We start from the raw sequence: 21,355 nt of genomic DNA, 5'->3' as shown, positions 1-21,355 counted from the left end.
CAAAAAAATGAAAACAAAAACTCTCCAATGGCTTCCATACTTAGAGTAAGAACCAGGTTCCTTGCTATGGTCCTTGAGACCTTGGATGATCTGGCCCCAGGCTGCGTGAAGCTGGGGAGTCTTTCTAACCACACACTGGCCTCACCGTCCTTCAGACATCACAAGCTGGTTGTCTCCTGACCTTTGTACCTGCTGTTTGTTCTACCTGGAATGTGCCTCCCAGATTCTTTCACGTCAGGCTCCCTCACTTTCTGATCTCTGACCAAATGATGAAAGGGTCAATCCATCAGAAGGTCATGTAACTGTTATATTGGTACTGTCTATGTGCCAAATAGTATTTCAAAATACAAAAGCAGAGATAATATACTTAAAGAAAGAGACCTCAGTAAGTGATAGCAAACCAGATTAAAAATTAGTAAGGAACCACTTATATGCTGTCTACAAGGTTGGAAGTTAAAGGATGAATAAAGATACAACATGCAAAATGAATCCAGCTTTAGTATGCCCATGTGCGTTTCGGACAAAGAAAACAAGACAAGGAAGCTTACCAGAGATAGTGTGGGGCATTATATAATAATAAAAGAGCCAGTTTGTCTTGAGAAACGTATATGCTTCTAATAACATAGCTTCTGAATGAAGAAGCAAAAATCAACAGAACTGAGAAAGAAAAATTCCAAACCATAATTGGAGACTTTGTTAGCATTAGTAGACAAAATGTGTGGGATGCTGCTAAAAGCTGTAAACAGAGGATGTATAGCCTTGAAATTTATATAGTAGGGAAAAAAAGGTTGAAAAATTTATACATTCTCAAGAAGTTAGAAAAAAATCTACCAAAATAAACCCAAAGTAAACACAAGCTAGGAAAAAAAAATTGGTTCAAATATGGAGTAGGTGGAATACAGACAGGTTTAAAAAGTAAGAGGAGACATTCTGAAGAACTAAATTGGAGGCCAGACAACTCTAGCCATATGGCTTCAGTGATGAGTTCTACCCAAAATACAAAGAAATATCTATCTTACCAAACTTACACATTTATTCTAGGTGCCAAAGAATGTTCATTTCCACCACAGTCCACGGAAGTTATTTGTGGCTATTACTAACCTCTTAATTTTTTGCCAAATCAATAAATGAAAAATAGCATCTCTTGTTTTTGTTTGCATATTATGATGTTCAACACCTAATATTAGCCATTTTTCACTTTCAGTATGTTTTTTTGCTCATTTTCCTTTTTTCATTTTTAACTTTAAATATCACTTTGTTATACATTATATTTGCTGTCTACAGTATATATGATTTATATATATACATACATACATATAAATATGTGTATATGTAGGACATTAGAATATTTTTGGTAGATTATATTGTTTATATGTATACACATATATAAGGTTTATATGTATGCACATATATATTAGGTTTATATGTACACACATATATTGTTTATATGTATACACATATATAAATCTAATATATATACATATACACACAAATATACTTATCCATTTCTTAATAACTTGTTCTTCAAAAAATATTTCCACTTTTCTGATAATGCAAACAACCTTCTAGCAATTTTACATTTATTTTTAACCTTTGATCCATTTGGCATTTGCTAATATCGTGGGGTAGGGAGTTAAGGTTGGTATTTCACTCAAATGTGACCAACTGTCTCAACACCGTTTTTGTTTTTAAGAACAGTGATTTTGTGAATTAGAAATGCAATCTGTCATATATTGATTTTATATTTACACAACAATCTCTCTGGGCTTTTTCAAATGTATTTATCCCTGTGTTAAGTATTTTATACCACAAATCAATAGATTATAAAATGTTGTTAGAAGTCTCACATCTTCCAAATTTCTATTATCACACATTTTTTCTTCCAAATGCATCTTTCTTCTTTTGATTTTGATAGGGATTGTCATGAATTTGGGGGAAAGAATGAATGGTCTTGTATTTAGGTCTTTCTGGGTTCATAGCATGTCTCCATTTTTAAAAATTTTCTACGTCTTTTGGTTAACCTTTAGTTTTCTTCACAAAGGTCTGTGACATTTCCTGTTAGGTGTAATTGCACTTAATAAGCATTATATTATTTTGTTATTGTGAACAGGGATATTTTAAAGATACAATTTCAAAGTTAGTGTGGATAAACGGTATTGATTTTTGTATAGTCTAGCCACTTTACAGAGCTTTTCTATTCATTCCAAAGGCAGGGCAAAACCAAAAACCCAAAAACCTTTGGGTTTTTCCCCATAGATAATCAAATTGTTGAAAATGTTTTCTCTTCTATTCTCATATTAGTACTTTATTTCTTAGTATTGGTGGTGGGGCTCCTTGTTTTGTTGACTTTAATTAATACTTTTAGTTCACCATTAAGATGTTTTATTGGGAATGCCATAACTTTAAATACATTTATGACATTTACTTTTCCTAGCTTTATTTCTTTAAAATGAATGAGAGCTAACATTTGTCCTACACAAATTTATCAAATGGCACTCATTGTTAATCATGTTTTTTTTTCTTCCTTTAATCTGTTAACATAGTTAACAGCATTGATAAGAGTTTTCTAATCATTTTTTTTTGGATCTTTTAAAAATACAATTCCAGGTTAGTATTTCATATAGCTTATGATCTAGGTTTCAGGTACTGTACTTGTACTGCTTATCAACTATTAAACCATTATGGATATTCTAATGTGTGATATGACCTTCCTAAGCCAGTCAGAAGTCCACATTATTCTTATAAATATGTCTGGAGATTTGGGAATGGAAGGTGGAACAGCATGGTGAAGAGTCATCTAGGACTCAATGGAACTAGATGTGGCTTATATTTGCCATTAAGTTACTAGACAATCCTTTGTTTCAAATGTGAAAATTTATAAAATGGGTTATTGGAAGAATTAAATGTTAAGGTGCTGTGAACAGTGTCAACTACCATATAAATATAATAAATTATTAAATTACAAGTAAGGTCTTTTTAAGTGCAATTGTGAAAGAAGATACAATATAAACACATTAAAATCTCTAAAGCCATGTAAAACCCGAAGGCATTAAAATTTATTAAATGATGCAATAACAACAGAATTCTTTATTTACAATAGCATTATTTAACATCAAATAAGCAAATAGCATCAGCAAAGCAATATTAACTTGCATAAATGTATTTAAAATTTCTCTGAATATATCTACCTTTGCATAAACTGCTCACACTAGAAATACAAACATCAATGCAGGTGAACAAAGTGATGTTCAGAGTCAACTCCATTTTGAAAATAAATCACAACCTGAAACACTGTAAGCTTTCTCCTGAAGAACCATAGTTAATATATTGCTTAATTTTACCCTTGTATAATCTTTTCATATACACACATCTCAGATGCAACTTCATGAGGAACTGTACAAATAAAACTCACAAATGACAAAGGAAAAAAAATGACAGTTAAATGTTTGAAGAAATGTATCATCATCACTATTCAACAACATAAAGGTTAAGTGATGATGCACTTATTCAAAAATTGTACACAATTCACTATACAAATATAATACATCGGACAGCTATGTAGGAATATACAAGACTTAAAAACAGATCTAAGGCATTATGCTAGATTTTAGCATTTTGAGGTTCTTGCACATAGCTTTTACCTGTAGTAAGAAACTTAAAAGATTTTGTTTTAGTCTATAAAGAAACACCAGGGAGAAAATTCTAATTAAAATCGAAGCCACTACAGTAATTTTCTTTTGTGCAGAGAATGCTTTGCTCTTAGGCAGCATACTACCATACAAACACTAGAAAATTTTAAATTCACACCAACAATTAATGGCTTAAGTTGCATTTCAAAATTGATTGTGTATCTTTGGGTTCTGCAAGTGGATCTGTGCCACCCATTTCATGTGTTAAGCCCATATGAACTCCATTTTTGAACACAGATTAAAAATTGCATCATATAAACTGCAAAAACATTGCTTTCAATTATTACAGGCCATAAGAGATACACATAGGGGGAGGGGCATATTAATCTTTGAGTCAAATGAATTCATTGTAGTAAAACAGCTCACTTCACTTTTTAAACTTACCACATTACATGAACACTTAAATGAGTTTTACAACTAAGTTAATGTATGTATACTTTTCACATTATGTTTTTCACATTTAGTAATATAAGCGAAACACTGATTATTTGTTCTATTAAACAAAAACCAAGTACTCAGTCTAACAAATTTATTGTGTACAGCATGAGAAATACTGATAATGAAGGGAATTGATTTGGCTTTTGCTTCTATAGTGATCAATATGATCAGAGGATTCCTTCACTTACTTTTCTTGTCCAAATTAGATGTAAAACAAAAATCCATTACCTGATCGAAACCATAAGAGAATTTATCATCTTTTCCTTCAAAACAGCAATGATCATGAATTATTATAAATTACCAGTATCATGAGGTTGCAGATTTGTCTGAATTAGGATTGACATTAAAATACAGCGGGCAGATGGATAAAAAAGAAGAGATAGGTAGATAGTTTTGGACGGTGTTGTAGTGAAAAGGGACTTGAAACTAAAAACAAAACAAATCCAGTTTAAACTCCATTTCTTTTTTGTGCTGTGTGAAGTTAAAAATCATTCTAATTCACATATTTCTAAACATTAAAACTGGTCACACTGAATTGTATGCCACGTGAGCCTCAGCACACGGGGAGGTCCTGGAGTTCTGGGCCAACATCTGCTTGTTTTTTTCATCACAGTTGGGCAACCCAATGGTTTGGTGGAGAAAAGTAGAGCCTTTTGAGGGGATATATGAACTGGTGGCCACTGAGAAGTGCTGTTCCTTGGCCACCTCCCTGTATTGAGATCCCTCTCAAGTGGAAAAAAAGTAGCGAAATGCAAATTTCCAGAAAGTTTCTTTAGTATGGAGCAACATTTTCAGACTGTCTACTTACCATCTATCTTTGGGTTATATCTCTTTCTATATTTCCATAATCTGTACATATAGAGAGAGATATAAATATAAATAGGGGTAGTTTGTACATTTTTCACCCTGCCACAAATAAACAATCACATTTCAAGGAAAAACTTCTCTGTTCCTAAAAAGCCTGGCTAATGAGATATTATAAAATGCTTTGCTTTTTAGACATCAAAAAGATACCATTCTGAAATTTAGGTAAGAAAGGTATTAGGGGTTAAGGAGAAATAGCTCAAAAAAGGTCATCAGTTTCTTGGTATTGCAGTTGTCTGAAACTGACACCCATTAATAAAAGATTATTCCCCTACCAGAGTGGGCAAGAAAAACAACCATAAAAGTGGCCTGCTTAGTAACATGTAGTCTTTCTAAGGTTCATTAAGAAAGAATATAAACATATAAAAATCAAGAATTGGTTCCTACAGCGGCTGCATATCATACAGATAGATAAATGACTTATGAGCAGAATCACAAGGTTTAGAAAATAAAAAGTCGTAAGTCTACAAATTAGGTCTAATCAAGGCATTGATATCCTTTACAAAACACCTTTAGGAGACATTGCTATGAAGATATCTAATTTAATACTGAAGTACCTCATTTTTGAGTCAATTCCACAATATGTATACCTCACAAAAATTATACAATTAAAACACATAAGTTCTCAACTTAAATTATTGCTTGTTTACATATAAATCGGATTTTATGTACCTTACAAAACTTCGGCTTAGTCAGCACTGCTAAAAAACAAAATAAAAAACACATGGCAGAGGTTAAATCTGTCGTGATATCTGCTATCAATTTAAACACACTGGCGTTTTCTCCCATTTTGGAGGCCAGAGTTGCTGGGGAACAGAATAAACATGCTTCCAAAGCAGGTATCCTTAGCTCGATTGGTATCAAGTCTTAACTTTGCTCTTCTCCTTGCCAGTAAATGCATTTTTTTTTTTTTTCTGAAATTCAATACTTAGCAATTGGTAAGTGGCTGGCAAAACATTTAAGGAAATAAAGGGCTTACCTGGTTTCTGTAGCTTATATTATTTTTTAAAAAATGAATGAAAGTAGGGAGGATGGGGAATGAGAGAGGGGAAGGGAAGAGTCAGGCTGACAGGAAAGAAGAGATGCTGATTCAAGCTGTCTGATCAAACTAAAGGGAACTTAATATAGAAATGAAAATTATTTCTTCTCGATTCATGGTTCAGGTGAACTAGTTTGGTTTTAACAAAGAAAAAACAAGGAAAAAATATTTGCTAATGTTAACAGCCCTCTCACAGGCTCCTTTTCATCTGTTCAGTAACTGGAGACTCTTTCCAACATGGTCTTTAGCGCTTTCTAGAGATACGACTGTGACTTTGTTGGTCTTCATGCACTGGGTGTGTCTGTAAATATGGCGCTGTCCACGGTGTCTGTCCTGCTTCCATCCCAAATTCAGGCTTTAGCTTAAAACACCTTTAGTTTTTAAAAAAATTCTTTTCTTTCCCCCAGATAAAATCTTAATCTTTTGCACTAGACTGTTAGCCAGGGAAAACAAAGCAAGAAACCAGTGTCTGGAACCGAACAGGAATAGAACAAGAGCATGGATCTCCTTAAATACATACATTTAAATACATTCAATCTGACATGGGTATGAAATTTGCCTGTCAACATTTACTTTGCAGGAGAGATCTAAGTTGCACTAAGGTGAATGCAGTGAACAGACTGAGCGACTGTCTGGATGCGAGCTTCAGACTGTCAAGAGAAGAGGCAGCTCCTCCTGCCACAGCCGAGTGGATGCCACCCTGGCGACCAGGGCCCAGGCCTGTCTGCTCTGGCAGAACCGGCTGGCAGGTCAGTTGGTTCGAAACAAACAGACACAGCTCTCCAGACTGGAAGTGTTTTGAGCAAGTGAGCCCGGTCAGCTGAAGAAGCAACTGGCTACTGTCAGTGTCAGCAATATTTCTGTAGGAAAACAGACAGATAAATAGTTGTGAAGTATCTTTGAGGTTTTGATAAAACAATCATAAAGCCCATCACAAAAACATCAAAATCCCTATTTTCAATAAAGCAAATCACAGAGGCCGCATCTGGATGAGGACATTCGATGTGGAGGTGAACAGGCAGAGGGCGCCATTCCTTCCTCCACACAACCCTTCCAGGAGCCAAGGAGGAGCCCAGCGAATCCTACATGCTATTTCTTACAGGCCATAGTCTGCAAATGGATGATGAATCTCTCCTTAATGACCGCTCTCCAACCAACAACAACCTAGCTCAATTTCATTTCTCCCACCTTCAATAAAGATGACTGAACAATTCACGCAGCTGCTTTTTGGCAGCATCCGATCCAGAAGGGGCCACTGCTTCCTAATCCTTCCTCAAATTTATCCAGTACAAACCCTTCTTCTATAAAATGGCCCTCCTGATTTTCCCTAATCAGATGCTCCCAAGGTTCTCTGGGTGTGTTCTCCCTGGCTTCAGCAAGCTAAATCATGATGGAGTTTGACTCCTGGGGTGTTCTTTTTTTTTTTTCCTTTCTTTCTTTTTTTTTTTTTTGAGACGCAGTCTTTCTCTGTTGCCCAGGCTGGAGTGCAGTGGCACAATCTCGGCTCACTGCAACCTCCGCCTCTCAGGTTCAAGTGATTCTCCAGCTTTGGCCTCCTGAGTAGCTGGGACTACAGGTGCCCACCACCGTATCTAATTTTTGTATTTTTTGTAGAGATGGGGTTTCACCATGTTGGCCAGGCTGGTCTCAAACTGCTGACCTCAGGTGATCTGCTCACCTTGGCCTCTCAAAATGCTGGGATTGCAGGTGTAAGCCACCGCGCCCAGCCTCTTGCGGTGTTCTTGCTGGTTTTTGGCTGCTATGTGCTGATGATGTGAATGACTGAATACCAAAGGTTATAGTGAGCAAGTCATGTGGCATTGTTTCTTTGGTTGGTGCAAATATATCTGTCAATGATTTTCTTTGGCTACTGACTATCTTCCTTCCAAAGTTTTCATTCACTTAGCAAACATTAATTCAGCATCTATTATATGGTAGGTGCTGGGATATATCCACAAGACATTCTTTGTTACTGCTATCACAAAAATTGCCTAACTAGGCAAGGCAGACAACATGGAGATTATAATTGTACCTTGCTACAAATCAAATTATCATAAATAACAACATGATCTGAGTTCTGTTAGTGGAAATACTGTCTGCTTTGGAAACATATAACAATTGCTTCTGGGATTTAGATATTTAGACACAGAATTCTAGCCCATCAGGGCCATTAGAAATTATCTAATGTAAGTAAGATTAGAGAGGAAGCCAGCTCCAAATAATGTATTTTACCTTAGCACCCCAAAAAGAGAGTTCTGGGGAAAGTATTGCCAGATCATGAGTTCTAGTGGCTAAAGGTGGAATTACATTAGCCCCTGGTCAGATGCACAATTCTCCTAAGCTTACAAAATGAGCTTGGAATACCTGTGATTTTACTTCTCAAAGAAGAACATTTAGCATACTTTATAATATAAAGCTGAATAGATATGTATTCCTAACTTGTGTCACTTTTATGATTTCATATAAAAACACTCCATGGTGCTGATTAAAATATGAAAACCTCTCAATTTTCCAGTTAGTCTAGAAAAAGAAACTACTGAGAAGTATTTATACCTATTGCATTTCTGAGGCTTAGAAACTGTGTAAGGCAGTATTCTCTGGCATGGACTAACATCAAGGAGCAGCCACCGAACAGAATCAGTTTGATGGAGAATGCCATGCTCCGCACACACCTCTGGAGTCGCACTACCTGGGGTGTACCCTGGCTGTGCCACTTAGGGGTGGGGGCCATTTTGTACCTAATACTTCTTAGGATGGTTGTAAGGATTACACAAAATGATGCACATGAAGTGTTTAAATAGTTCTTGGAACATCATAAGTGCTCACTAAATGTCATCACCACTATCACCATCATCATCAACTAAAAGCCAACCCTATTAGTGATCAATTTTCATAACACTAGTAAATACAAGTAATTACAAGAGAATCATGCTGCTGAGCAGTGAACTCAATTTTAATCTATTTAAATATATCTAAAATATAAAGAAATACTATAAGTTCTTATAAAAGGAAGAATCTTCTGGTTAGGTCAAATAACTGCCCTTCTCTAAATATATTTTTTTGGTAAGTCTATGGTTGTATATACTAGCTCTGCTTAAAGCAAGGTACCACTATAATTTCCAATTCAAGATAAATGGAACAGAGTCAATTAATAATGGATGACAGTAGTATCTTGTTCAACAAATAGAACCAGATTACCACTAACAATTCTGGAAAAGAGCAGAGCACAGAGGCTCACGCCTGTAATCCCAGCACTTTGGGAGGCCGAGGCAGGCGGATCATTTGAGGTCAAGAGTTTGAGAGCAGCCTGGCCAACATGGTGAGACCCTGTCTCTACTAAAAATACAAAAATTAGCTGGGCGTGGTGGTGGCGGCATGGGCCTGTAACCCCAGCTACTTGGGAGGCGGAGGCAGGAGATTCGCTTGAACCTGGGAGACAGAGGCTGCAGTGAGCCGAGATCGTGCCACTGCACTCTAGCCTGGTCGACAGAGACTCCGTCTCAAAAGAAAAAAATTTCTGGAAAAAGCTCCTTGATTAGTAACAGCAGCAGCAGAGCTTATTACGGAAACACACGATGATGAATGAACCCCTATCAGTGTGCACATAAGTAGCACGGTGACAAATGCAAGTAACTTCCGGTTATTTCTGATGAATGAAAAGGGATATCCTATACAGATTATTCTCTAAAGGAAACAAGAGTATCTATGACAGACTGTTCTCTGGCCTTAACAATCAGCATGAAGAAAGTGCAGGTGGATGAGGCAGATTCAAGAGCGGGACTAGAAAAAAACAGGGAAAGTTGATGAGGTTATCAGTGGCCTGGGCAAGACAGTAACAGACAGGCACTGTGTCGCCCAGGATGGAGTGCAGTGGCTGTTCACAGGTGTAGTCATAGCTCATTGCAGCCTAGAACTCCTGGCCTCAAGCCAGCTGAGTAGCTGTGACTACAAGTGTGCCACCCACTGTGCCTCACCCGAAAGACGCCTTTGCTGGGAAAAGAGAACATCCTGTATTTACTGAAAATTGATGTCTTAGATCCTAATGCTACCCTTTCCATTTGGGTTTAGTGGGCCCCCATGGGGCACCAAGATGCACGTGAAGGTGAACCCCTGGTCCTACCAGCCTGCTGCGTGGCCCGCACCACAGGGCTGGTTGCAGGCCCGCCCCTAAACCCTCAGCCGGGCACTTTCTACCTTGGTTGATCTGGGTCACCAGTTCTCTAAGTCTTCAAGCTAGCTGGTGACCCTGCGTAAATTATCTCGTCCTCTGAGATTCAGTCTCCTCATCTGAAGCGGTGGGGAACCTTAAATATCTATGAAGGGCCTGGCACTGTCCCTGGTAAATTCGAGGCCAAAAGGTTCACTCCCTTCCCTTGCTCTGGGAGGTTCCTCCCTCCTGAGATGAAGAATCCCAATGCCTGGGGCTGAAGATGCTTCCAAAAATGTAGCTGAATATTTACTGTCTGTCCACATTGTTTATGAATATCTTTCTCATCCCTATAAGATCTAAATAGAGAAGGGAGTGGCACCAAAGAAGGAAATTATCCCTTGTTGGCCTTCTCCAGTGCTACCTGCATTAAACTCTTAGAAAAATCTCACAAGTGCTCAGTGTTCCCTTCAGGGAAGTGGCAGGAGGATGCAGGGTTAAGAGTGCATATTTGGGGTCAGCTGGCCTGGATTTAGTTCCCAATGTTGTAAGACCTTGATCGAGTCATTAAACTCCCGAAATAGTAGCTCTACCAGACAGTTGTGGTGTGTTTTAAATGAGGGAATCTAAGTAAAACTTTTAATGGAGAATAGGCTTGCAGTAAATGCTCAGTACATGTTGGTTGTTTCTGTAATTTTTTAAAAGGCAGAATGTGGGACCATCTCAGTGTTCTGATCTTATAACAGCAGGATCTCTTCTTCTTGGAGGTTACATGGCAGCTGAAAAAGGGCACAAGGCAGGGCAGATCAATTCCTGGGGCTCTTGGGAGACAGGGGTGGCAGACTGGGCCCATGAAATATTTGAGGGCCTTAACCTACAGAGTGGCTTTCTCGGGGCACCCGCTCTGCTGGAGCCCTGGCCTAGGCTGGCATGCAGCCACATGATGAAGGGTGAGGCAGGGAGGTCTAATCTCACTGTGGTGAATTCAAGGAGAGAGATGTGAGCCTGGCCTCCCAAATCCATTTTTCTCCCATAGAGATATGACGTGCTCAGAGGTTGAGCTCCCCGGCACTTTTGGGTTAAAATGGTCCCTCTGTGGGAGCCCAATTATCAGTAACGTCACTGTTCTTCTGGGAAGTGTGTTCCTGATTTCAACTTCTGCACATAAGCCGTGACTGAGCTGTGTGGCTGCTCATTTCCTGTACTCAGGGGAGGAGAGAACAGAATTGGCACCAGGAAAGATACCAGCCCCTCTAGGTATGTACACACAACATCTACAGGGCTCCCACCAACAGCCAGCACCTCTGCCACTCAGGACTGTGATTCTTAAAAACAAGAGAAACTGCATGGAGAATATTCACACAGTAAGTTAAAATCTGGAGCAAATTTATGCTATTACTTTCTCAACTTGAATGCTAGTATTAACCAAATCATCTAACATCCACTTTTTTTTTTTTGAGGAAATTGAACAACCACCCTGTACTGTCTCTATTGGGGGAGGATTTTTTTTTTTTTGGAGACAGAGTTTTGCTCTTGTCGTCCATGTTGGAGTGCAATGGCATGATCTTGGCTCACTACAATTTCCGCCTCCCGGGTTCAAGCAATTCTCCTGCCTCAGCCTCCCGAGTAGCTGGGACTACAAGCATGTGCTTCTATGCCTGGCTAATTTTGTATTTTTAGTAGAGGTGAGGTTTCACCATGTTAGCCAGGCTAGTCTTGAACTCCTGACAGGTGATCCGCCCGCCTCAGCCTCCCAAAGTGTTCGGATTACAGGCTTGAGCCACTGCGCCTGGCCAGGAGAGGATTTTTTATTTGTACAAATTTATGGGGGTACATGTGAAATTTCATTACATAATGCATAGCAAGTGATCAAGTCAGGGTTTCAGGATGTCCATCACCCAGATGCAACACATTTTTAACTATAGTTATGCTACTCTGCTAACATTACATTTATTCCTTCTAATTGTATGTCTGTAACCTCTCACCCACTTCTCTTCCTCCTCTCCTGCCCTCACAGTCACCCTTCTCAGTCTCTGTTATGTATTTTTCCACCCTCTACTTCCATGTGAATAAATTTTCTAGCTCTCATATGTGAGAACATGCAATAGATATTTGTCTTTTTGTGCCTGCCTCATCTCAGTTAAGATAATGACCTCCAGTTCCATCTATGTTGCCGCAAATGACATGATTTCATTTTTTTTTAATGGCTAAATAGTATTCTACTGTGTATATGTACCACATTTTCTTTATCCATGTATCCACTGATGGACACACAGGTTGATTCTATATCTTTGCTATTGTGAATAGTGCTGCAATAACCATGAATGCAGGTATCCCTTTGATATATTGACCTTTCTTCCTTTGGGTAGAAACCCAGCAGTGTGACTCCTGGATCAAATGATAATTCTGTTTTTAGTTTTCTGAGAAATCTCCATACTGGCTCTACTAGTTTACATTCTAACAGTGTATGAGAGTTCCCTTTTTACTGTATCTTGCCAACATCTGTTTTTTTTGTGTTTTTAATAATAGCGATTCTGACTGGGGTACAATGGTATGTTATCTCCTTATGGTTTTTATTTGTATTTCTCTGATGATTACTGATGCTGAGCATTTTTAATATATCTGTTGGCCATCTGCATGTTTTCTTTCGAGAAATGTCTATTTATGTCCTTTGTCCACCCTTTTTTTTGAGACGGAGTCTCACTCTGTCACCCAGGCTGAAGGGCAATGGCATGGTCTCGGCTCATTGCAACCTCCACCTCCCAAGTACAAGTGATTCTCCCGCCTCAGCCTCCGTAGTTGGGACTACAGGCACATGCCACCACAGCCGGCTAATTTTTGTATTTTTAGTAAAGATGGGGTTTCACTAAGTTGGCCAGGCTGGTCACAAACTTTGCCCACTTTTTAATGGGATTATCTGTTTTATTCCTGTTGAGTTCTTTGTATATTATAGATATTAGTCCCTTGTTGGATAAATGGTTTGCAAATATTTTCTTCCACTTAACAGGTTGTATGGGATAGAATTTTTTAAAAAAGAGCTACCAATTGTGAAGGGTAATATCCCTTACCTTAAAGGGCCACATAGGCCCATTTACCTATGTGCCAAACTGCTCAGAGCTCTCCCTGCAAGAGATCTGCTGCTAGGTACATATTTCAATTAGGTCTAAGTACTAATTATTCTACAGTTTCATTGGCTGAACATGGTAATATCATTCTTTTTAGAACAAGTGTTTAACAGGCCAGGTGTGGTGGTTCACGCCTGTAATCCTAGCGCTTTGGGAGTCTGAGATGGGTGAATCACCTGAGGTCAGGAGTTTGAGACCGGCCTGGCCAACATGGTGAAACCCCGTCTCTACTAAAAATACAAAAACTAGCCAGGCATGGTGGCGTGTGCCTGTAATCCCAGCTACTCAAGAGGCTGAGGTAGGAGAGTTGCTTGAACCCGGGAGGTGGAGGTTGCAGTGAGCCAAGATCGTGCCACTGCATTCCAGCCAGGGCAACAAAGCAAGACACTGTCTCAAAAAAACAAAAAACAAAAGTGTTTAAGGTGTAATAAGCAAATAATACAATAATATAAATAATACACTAGATTGTTCCTAAACACAACGAAATATAGAAAACCCTTAGGAAGACTTAATTAAGGGAGTGAACAATGTAAGTTAATTCCTCTTTATCTTCCTAAAAATCTAGCCTTATAATTCAGAAAAAGCAAAAATAAAAGTTTGTCCTAACACAACTAATTCTTTGCCACTTTATTTCTTGCTTTGCTATCGTAGTATCATTCCAGGGCAAAATTACCGTTCTTTTGTTGGCTATGAAGATTACAGAAAAAAAAGATAAAAAAAAAAAAAATTAGCGTTCTTAGTTCATATGGTACCATCAGCTGAGTTAAAATGAGCTTAAAGAAATTATCATTCACAGCCGGGCGCGGTGGCTCAAGCCTGTAATCCCAGCACTTTGGGAGGCCGAGACGGGTGGATCACGAGGTCAGGAGATCGAGACCATCCTGGATAACACGGTGAAACCCCGTCTCTACTAAGAAATACAAAAAACTAGCCGGGCGAGGTGGCGGGCGCCTGTAGTCCCAGCTACTCGGGAGGCTGAGGCAGGAGAATGGCGTGAACCCGGGAGGCGGAGCTTGCAGTGAGCTGAGATCCGGCCACTGCACTCCAGCCTGGGCGACACAGCGAGACTCTGTCTCAAAAAAAAAAAAAAAAAAAAAAAAAAAAAAAAAAAAAAGAAATTATCATTCACACAAAAGCACTGTATGCCAAATGAAACTAGAAGATATTTTACAACTATCTTTAATCTACTGGTTGACAATATATCTATGCCAGTTTTGGTCTATCAAATATTCATGTTTGCTTTACTTCCATATTCACATATTTCACTGTTCTTTCTTACCCGTGTTGTGTCTCCCTCCTGCTTAATCATATCCATTCCAGGCAGCTGGTTTGGGAACAGGTTGCCTCCCCTCAGAGCAGGATCATTAACCTGAGGACAAGAAGACAGGACAGTGGCTATGTGGAGCAGGATGTCCAAGAGTGCACTGGAAAACAAGTGGCTGCCGCCCTTCCTCTTTAGGAGTATAAAAACGGGGAAAAGGAACTGCAGAACAATGGACTCATCCCTATACCAGCTCTCCCATGTACGTATTTTGCGGAGTCCAGAGGAACATGAAAATACTTATGAAATACTAGCTGCCTTCAAAATTAACCTTTATCTTTATCTGCAAGCTGATTGAAATCAAATTCAATTTACTTAATAATAATAGAGCCATTTTTGTGCCATAACCAGTATGCTTTCTTGGCTTATTCAAATTACACTAATAACTCACATTTGGGACTTTCAAGTCATCTGAGAACTTCCTGACATCTTTGCTACTTAGGCAAGTTATTAACTCTCAAGAGCAAGTGTGAATACCCAAACTAGTGCTGGATTTTGTGAATTTACTCTGACCAAATTAACTATTCATTTGCATTTGTACATTTCTTTGCACATTAGAAAGTAAATGTACAAATGCTAATAGAATGATTTTTGTAGGAAGATACACTGCAGTTGCGCCTTGGGGCTTCCAAATTAACCACGGGATTCAAGCAGTTTAAAATCATGCAGAAGTTTCTAAACAATCTGGATTGTTGAAAATGCATGAAATAAACATGCATCAGTTTACTGCTGAGCAGATTGGATTAGGATCGTGTTACACTAGACTATGTCAGTAGCCCTTACTTTGTACACTTTTCCTCAGCAAGCAAATTAGGAGTCGCTAGTGGCCCATTTTTGCAGGAAATACAACATCAACCCTACATTTCTCCATTGAAGAAATAAAAGCATATATATCTCTCTATAAACACACGCATATATTTTAAGAGATAGGGTCTTGCTCTGTCGCACAGGCTGGAGTGCAGTGGTGCAATCTTAGCTCACTGCAGCCTTAAACTCTTGGGCTCAATAGATCCTCCAGCCTCAATTTCCCAAGTAGCTGGAACTACAGGGACCTGCCATCATGCCTAGCTAATTTAAACTTTTTTTTTTTTTTTAAAGAGACAGAGTCTCACTATGTTGCCCAGACTGGTCTTGAATTCCTGGCTTCAAGCCATCTTCCCACTTCAGCCTCCTGAGTAGCTAAGCTTATAGGTACAAGCCAACATGCCAGGCTAAAAGTTTTTCTTTATGTCTGCTCAATGTATCAAAATAAGCATTTAACTGCCATCAATTCAGTAACAGAAGTGTAAGTTATTACTATAAGCACACAACCTTCTTAAAATGCAAAGGGTTTTAAATTTTCTCATGTACCACTTCACATTTTTATTAATCGTTTTAAAGAATAAAACACCAAAGCTCTGTAATAGTTCTTAAAATTTTCACAAAAATTGTGGTTCGCATCAGAATTAAATGGATCTAATCAGAGTCTTCAATCTTTCACCATTCTCACAATCTTGCTCTAACAGACATTCACAGAGCTGTCAGTGATTTCGTGCTTAAGTCATTTACACTTTCCATACTGTACTTTCTCCATATATGAAAAGAGTCAAGGTCTTGCCACATTTTTTACTTGTGTGAACTATTGAGGATCAGCGGTAGAGTGGTCAGCATTTTGGGCCTTTAAAAATAAGATCTTCTGTAAATACCATGGTACAATGATTAACCTCTAGTTTTACCTCTGAATCAGCCACAGATTTTTGGATTCCAGGCTGGCTATGGCTGTCTCAAATGCTTTGAGTCTCTCTGCCATCTAGTGAAGTTAGGAACAGAATCATTTTGATGTTGTTCAACACAAAACAATTATTTAAAAAAATCATTGCATTCACATTCCAAAGTAAAAAGAATAGTTTTTGGATTATCTGTGTCTGTCTCTGCATAAATGAAGCATCATTTCAAACTAACTGGATGGCAGGTAGTTTGGCCTTTGCTTTTCATCCGGTTTTACACTTAGAAATAAATCCATTATTAAACTATAATCCTCTAGCTGGGCATGGTGGTATGTGCCTATAATCCCAGCTACCCAGGAGGCTGAGGTGGGAGGACTGCTTAAGCCGGGAGACGAAGGTTGCCATGAGTCAAGATAGTACCACTGCACTCCAGCCTAGGTGACAGAGTGAGACTCTGTCTCAAAACAAAACAAAACAAAACAAAACAAACCCCCTCAAACAATAACCCCCAAATAAAGCTATTTTAAGAGTACACTCACCACTTCATTTTTAGAGATTCATTTTAGACATTGGTTAATTCCTCAAGAGAAAAATGTCAATGATAAGAAAGTTATGAAATATTTTAAAAGCTCCTCAAGCAGTCAGGAATCCTTTCTGTTTATTTAATCATTAATAAAGATTTTTATTAATGTCACTAATACAGGTGAAAGGTGAAAAACACTCCTCAAAATAAACGTGGGAGTGGGTGGTTAAGGTTAGATACATGGAAAGATACATTTGATGCGGAAGTAGACAAAAAGCCATGACCTGAAGCCACTGGGTTGCTTCTCCTTGGGCGCTCACCTGCTCGGGACCCATGGAGGACAGCCCCGACGTAGGCACGGAGGTCACTGAGGTCATGCTGATCTGTCCTGTCATCTGGTTCATGCTGCTCATGCCACCTGCGTTGGTGGCCATGGACACACTGATGTTCATGTTGTTACTGTACATGCTGGTGTTTGCTTGCTGCCCAAAGTGTGGTGGGGACTGCTGGGAAAACATGCTAGAATATAATGGAAAGATTGAATGAATGTTACAGCTTGCTGGTATCCAGAGGCAGGCAGTTCAGAGCACTTGTTTCTCAGGCATTTACTTTGAGTGAATAAATCTGAACGGCATGAACCCAGGCTGAGATGGCTGGCAGGTAGTGGGCTTGCTGAAGCCTGAGACAGCAGGGGAAGTGGCATTCGTTGATACTGTCAGGGCAAGCAAATCCTTCTCCTTTTCATACCGCCACTGTGATGGCTGAAGGACATCCCCCACTTTCATGCCTGCACCCGAGTAGCTTTCTGTTTGTTTTTATCAAATGTAGTAATAAAGGATGGCTTCTAGGTCACCGCCTTCCACAGCAATTTCTATCATAAATTGGTCAGTGGTACCTTCTTAGGGATGTTCTTGTTCCTCCAAAGGATGTTCCTTGCTAAGCTTTTGTAAATTCTAGTGACTCCTGTTCTAGGAAAAGTAAACTGGCTTATTTAGAAGTTTGCTTGATATTGCTTGCATGAGCAGACTTTAAAAAAAAAAAAAAAGAGAAAGGAGACAGGTAGTCTATAGAAAGTTTCCCTGTTGATCATTTATCTCAACAACACACAGAAACATGGTGTTACCTGTTTCCACCCATGCTCCCCTGTGCCCATCCATTCATGTCAGAGGGGGCCTGATAGGCTGGGTTGGCCTGAGACTGTTGCATCATGGGACTCTGTGTATGTGCCATTCGGGGTGACATAAGTGGGCTCTGGGGAGTCGTAGCCCCAGTAAAGCCTGGATCAGGTTGCTGACTTATTCCTTTAAAAAAAAAAAAAAAACAGAAACAGAAATTCAAAAGAGACTGTTAGTTGTATTGTAGAGACTGGTGGGAGGGAAAGAACATTCCAAATTAGGCATGCATAAAAAATTACTTTCAAATACATGATTGTGTACTGATTAATTACATACATTTAAGAAAGATTCCAAGCTCAGATAAAATATGGAGAAAATAAAATCTCCATACTGATTCCCCCTAGTAGTTAGATGGTGCCTAGGAAGCATTAACCATCATAGCTAGAGTTAGAAAGAAAAAATGCTATTCTTTCTTCAAATTCCTTTCCAAATCAAGAATGGGTTACATATTTTGATCAATGAGAAATACATATATATATATAAAAATAAAAATATCACTGCAATTAGATTGTTTAAATTAAGCAGATAATTATTATTTTGACACAGGGTCTTGCTTGCTCTGTTGCCCAGGCTGGAGTGCAGTGGCGTGATCATAGTTCACTGCAGCCTTGACCTCCTGGGCTCAAAGGATCCTCCCACCTCAGCTTCCTGAGTAGCTGGGACTATAGGCAGGCATGACCATATCCAGCTAATTTTTTTAATTTTTAGTAGAGATGAGGTCTCACTATGTTGCTTAGGCTGGTGTTGAACTCCTGAGCTCAAGAGATTCTTGGCCTCCCAAAGTGCTGGGATTATGGGCATAAGCCATTGTGCCTGGTCAGATTGTTTAAATTAAATTTAAATTGGATTAAAGTTCAGCTATATATCAAAAGTCAACACATTTGAATAAATTTTTATTGAATTAGCTGAAGCCATTCCATGAGATGGATCCATCTTTAAAAATAAATACCTGTAATTCATGGTTAGCTTGTTTTCTCTTTATAAAGAGCTCTGCAGTACTTTAGGGCTATCCAAGATTAGCAAGAATAAGAAAAAAATTAAACGTATGCTTCTTGTTCAGTTTCGAGGCAAACAATTTAAACTAAAAAGAAAGAGAACTTTTAGCAGACTTTTCTAAATCATCAAGAAGGAAATAGAGAAAGGAGCTGGGAAATGAAGGAGGCAACTTCTTAGAGTATTTTGAGGATGGTATTAAGTACACTTTTGCATAGAAAACTTGTAAAACATGCATATTTAATTAATATTTAAATTAGCCACAAAAGAAAAGCTTACGATCACATAGAAAAAAGCTGCACATTATCTTTCTGTTCTTTAAAGAAACAGGAGACTTGGATTTCGGCAGCAGACTTCACAGTTATTTACGGATAATTGGCAATGGGTAGGGAAAGTCATTTTGAATATTAACATTAATGTAAGCACTTACTTTATCAATAATTCAACCATTAACTGAACATGACATGCACACAAATATTAACGTTGATGACATTACACACTGGTATCTCTTAAGACTGACATTAAACAAATCAATAAGAAGAGAACTAAGAGGTCTCCCACAAGAATTACCTATTCATTAAAGATCTGGTATAATCTGTAAAGTATTTTTCAAAAGTCACAGAATGTCTATAATATTTAAATTTATAGAGGTCTTTTTACATTTTGTATCTATTGATTTGTTTGAGTCAGGCTCAGAGGCTTTCAAATATATAAATAAAAATATATATGCACTTGTAGACATTGACACAAACAGATACATCCATACACACTCTCACACAAGATAGACACCGTCTATGCACACACACTTACTTCGGTCATTCTTAAAGTAAGACCTGCACTCAGAGAAAAGGAGGTACCTGAGCTGAGGGCCTGGAAGGTACTGTGCTGGACTTGGGGACTCCTCACAGGCCCCAACTGTCCTCCCAGGTTTCCTATCATTCCCTGGTTAGCCAGATTCATCTGGGAGCCATGCAAAGAGCTGTGAGAGAGGAGCTGTGACCCAACACTGGGGGACACTGGGGAGAAAGGACTGGTGAAAGGTGGTGGGGATGTAAGTCCAGTACCGTAGTTTGGAGGAAATGGAAACTGCTGTGCATTTGCCTGGGGAATCCGAGGGTTGCTCATAGTTGCTGGCATACCACTAGGAGCCACCATGCTTGGTGTTATATTCAACCCTTGTCCTCTCATCATCAAAGTTCGTTGCTGAACTTGCTGTTGCTGATGCATCTGTCTCTGTCGAAGATGCTGGTTCAGAATTTCCCTCTGTCTCTGGGCCAGCATCTGTGCATTAATAGGTGCCTGAAATCAGGGGTGATACATGGAGGAAAATGTTTGGGACAGACACATATTAAAAAACAAAGTGAATATTATAGACCGGCTAACAAATGGTACTATCATCTGTAAAATTATTTGGAAAAAAATTACATGAAAGGAACAACTCAGTTGAACAACTGGTGATTGAGAACGTGAGCTTCTAAGTTCTAAAGACACGATTATTCTGAAGCTTTGCTATGACTTAGCAGAGTTAAGTTTGATGCTAATATCAATTATATCATTTTGTAATGACACAATTAACTAAAGGATCTCAAAAGAACACAGTCCTTTCTATAAGAAGACTGTAATATAAACCCTGAGGATGGTAGCATAGAGTCTCATTCAAGGGACTTTGAAGTCTATAGAGAAATAAAATCACTGGGACAAAAAGTGACGTGGTGCACTTCAGAAAAGGCTGAACAGAGGCAGAAGGAAAAGGGGGAGAGTGGGGAGAGTGCCTGATAAGAATGCACAGAGACCAAGTCAGAGGTAGAGGGTGGATAGGGAGGAAAGGCGGGATGGATGAAGGGAAGGGTTCCTGGTGCTTGCTGTCAGCGAGAGGCATGAGGCTGCTAAGATACCATTGATCCTCATTTATGAATTCCACATTTCCGAAGTTGCCTACTCAGTAAAATTTATTTGTAACCCCCAAATCAATACTCATGCCACTGTCATGGTCATTCGTAGACATGAGCACAGTGGTAAAACATTTCAGATATGCAATGTGCACATTTCCAGCTGAGGTTGAACAAGGCAACATTTTGCCTTCTGGTTTCAGCTGTCATACTGTAAACAAGCGTCCTCTTTGTGGTCTATTTGGTGCCAAGATTTTTGCATTTTTTGCTTTTCCTGTTGGTGATTTTGTTGCTTAAACTGGCTCCCAGGCATGGTACTGCAGTGCTCTCTAGTGTTCCTAAGCGCAAGAGGTGGTGATGTGCCTTCTGGAGAAAATAGGTGTGCCAGATAAGCAAGCACCATTCAGGCCTGAGTTACAGTGAGTTCTTTAAACAGAAACACACAA

General features: G+C 38.9%; 1 protein-coding gene across 5 annotated transcripts in view; it reads right to left on the bottom strand.

Moving 5' to 3' along the window:
- Positions 1–3,022: 3,022 nt before the first annotated feature.
- The window catches only part of LOC105483602 (nuclear receptor coactivator 2), a 303,158-nt gene continuing 284,825 nt past the window's right edge, over positions 3,023–21,355 (bottom strand). For all 5 annotated transcript variants that reach the window (XM_011744559.3, XM_011744557.3, XM_011744567.3 and 2 more), the window contains 5 exons: positions 20,085–20,319; positions 17,976–18,153; positions 17,173–17,371; positions 14,582–14,671; positions 3,023–6,890 (listed from right to left, as the gene is read on the bottom strand). In XM_011744559.3, coding sequence (XP_011742861.1) covers positions 6,879–6,890; positions 14,582–14,671; positions 17,173–17,371; positions 17,976–18,153; positions 20,085–20,319 — 714 coding nt within the window. In that variant the 3' untranslated portion in view covers positions 3,023–6,878. The remainder of the gene's footprint in view (positions 6,891–14,581; positions 14,672–17,172; positions 17,372–17,975; positions 18,154–20,084; positions 20,320–21,355) is intronic.

Source organism: Macaca nemestrina, chromosome 8 (assembly GCF_043159975.1).
Source record: "Macaca nemestrina isolate mMacNem1 chromosome 8, mMacNem.hap1, whole genome shotgun sequence".
Taxonomy (NCBI): Eukaryota; Metazoa; Chordata; class Mammalia; order Primates; family Cercopithecidae; genus Macaca; species Macaca nemestrina.
The sequence above is the reverse complement of the archived record's forward strand: the minus strand, read 5'-3'. Positions and strand labels throughout refer to the sequence as shown.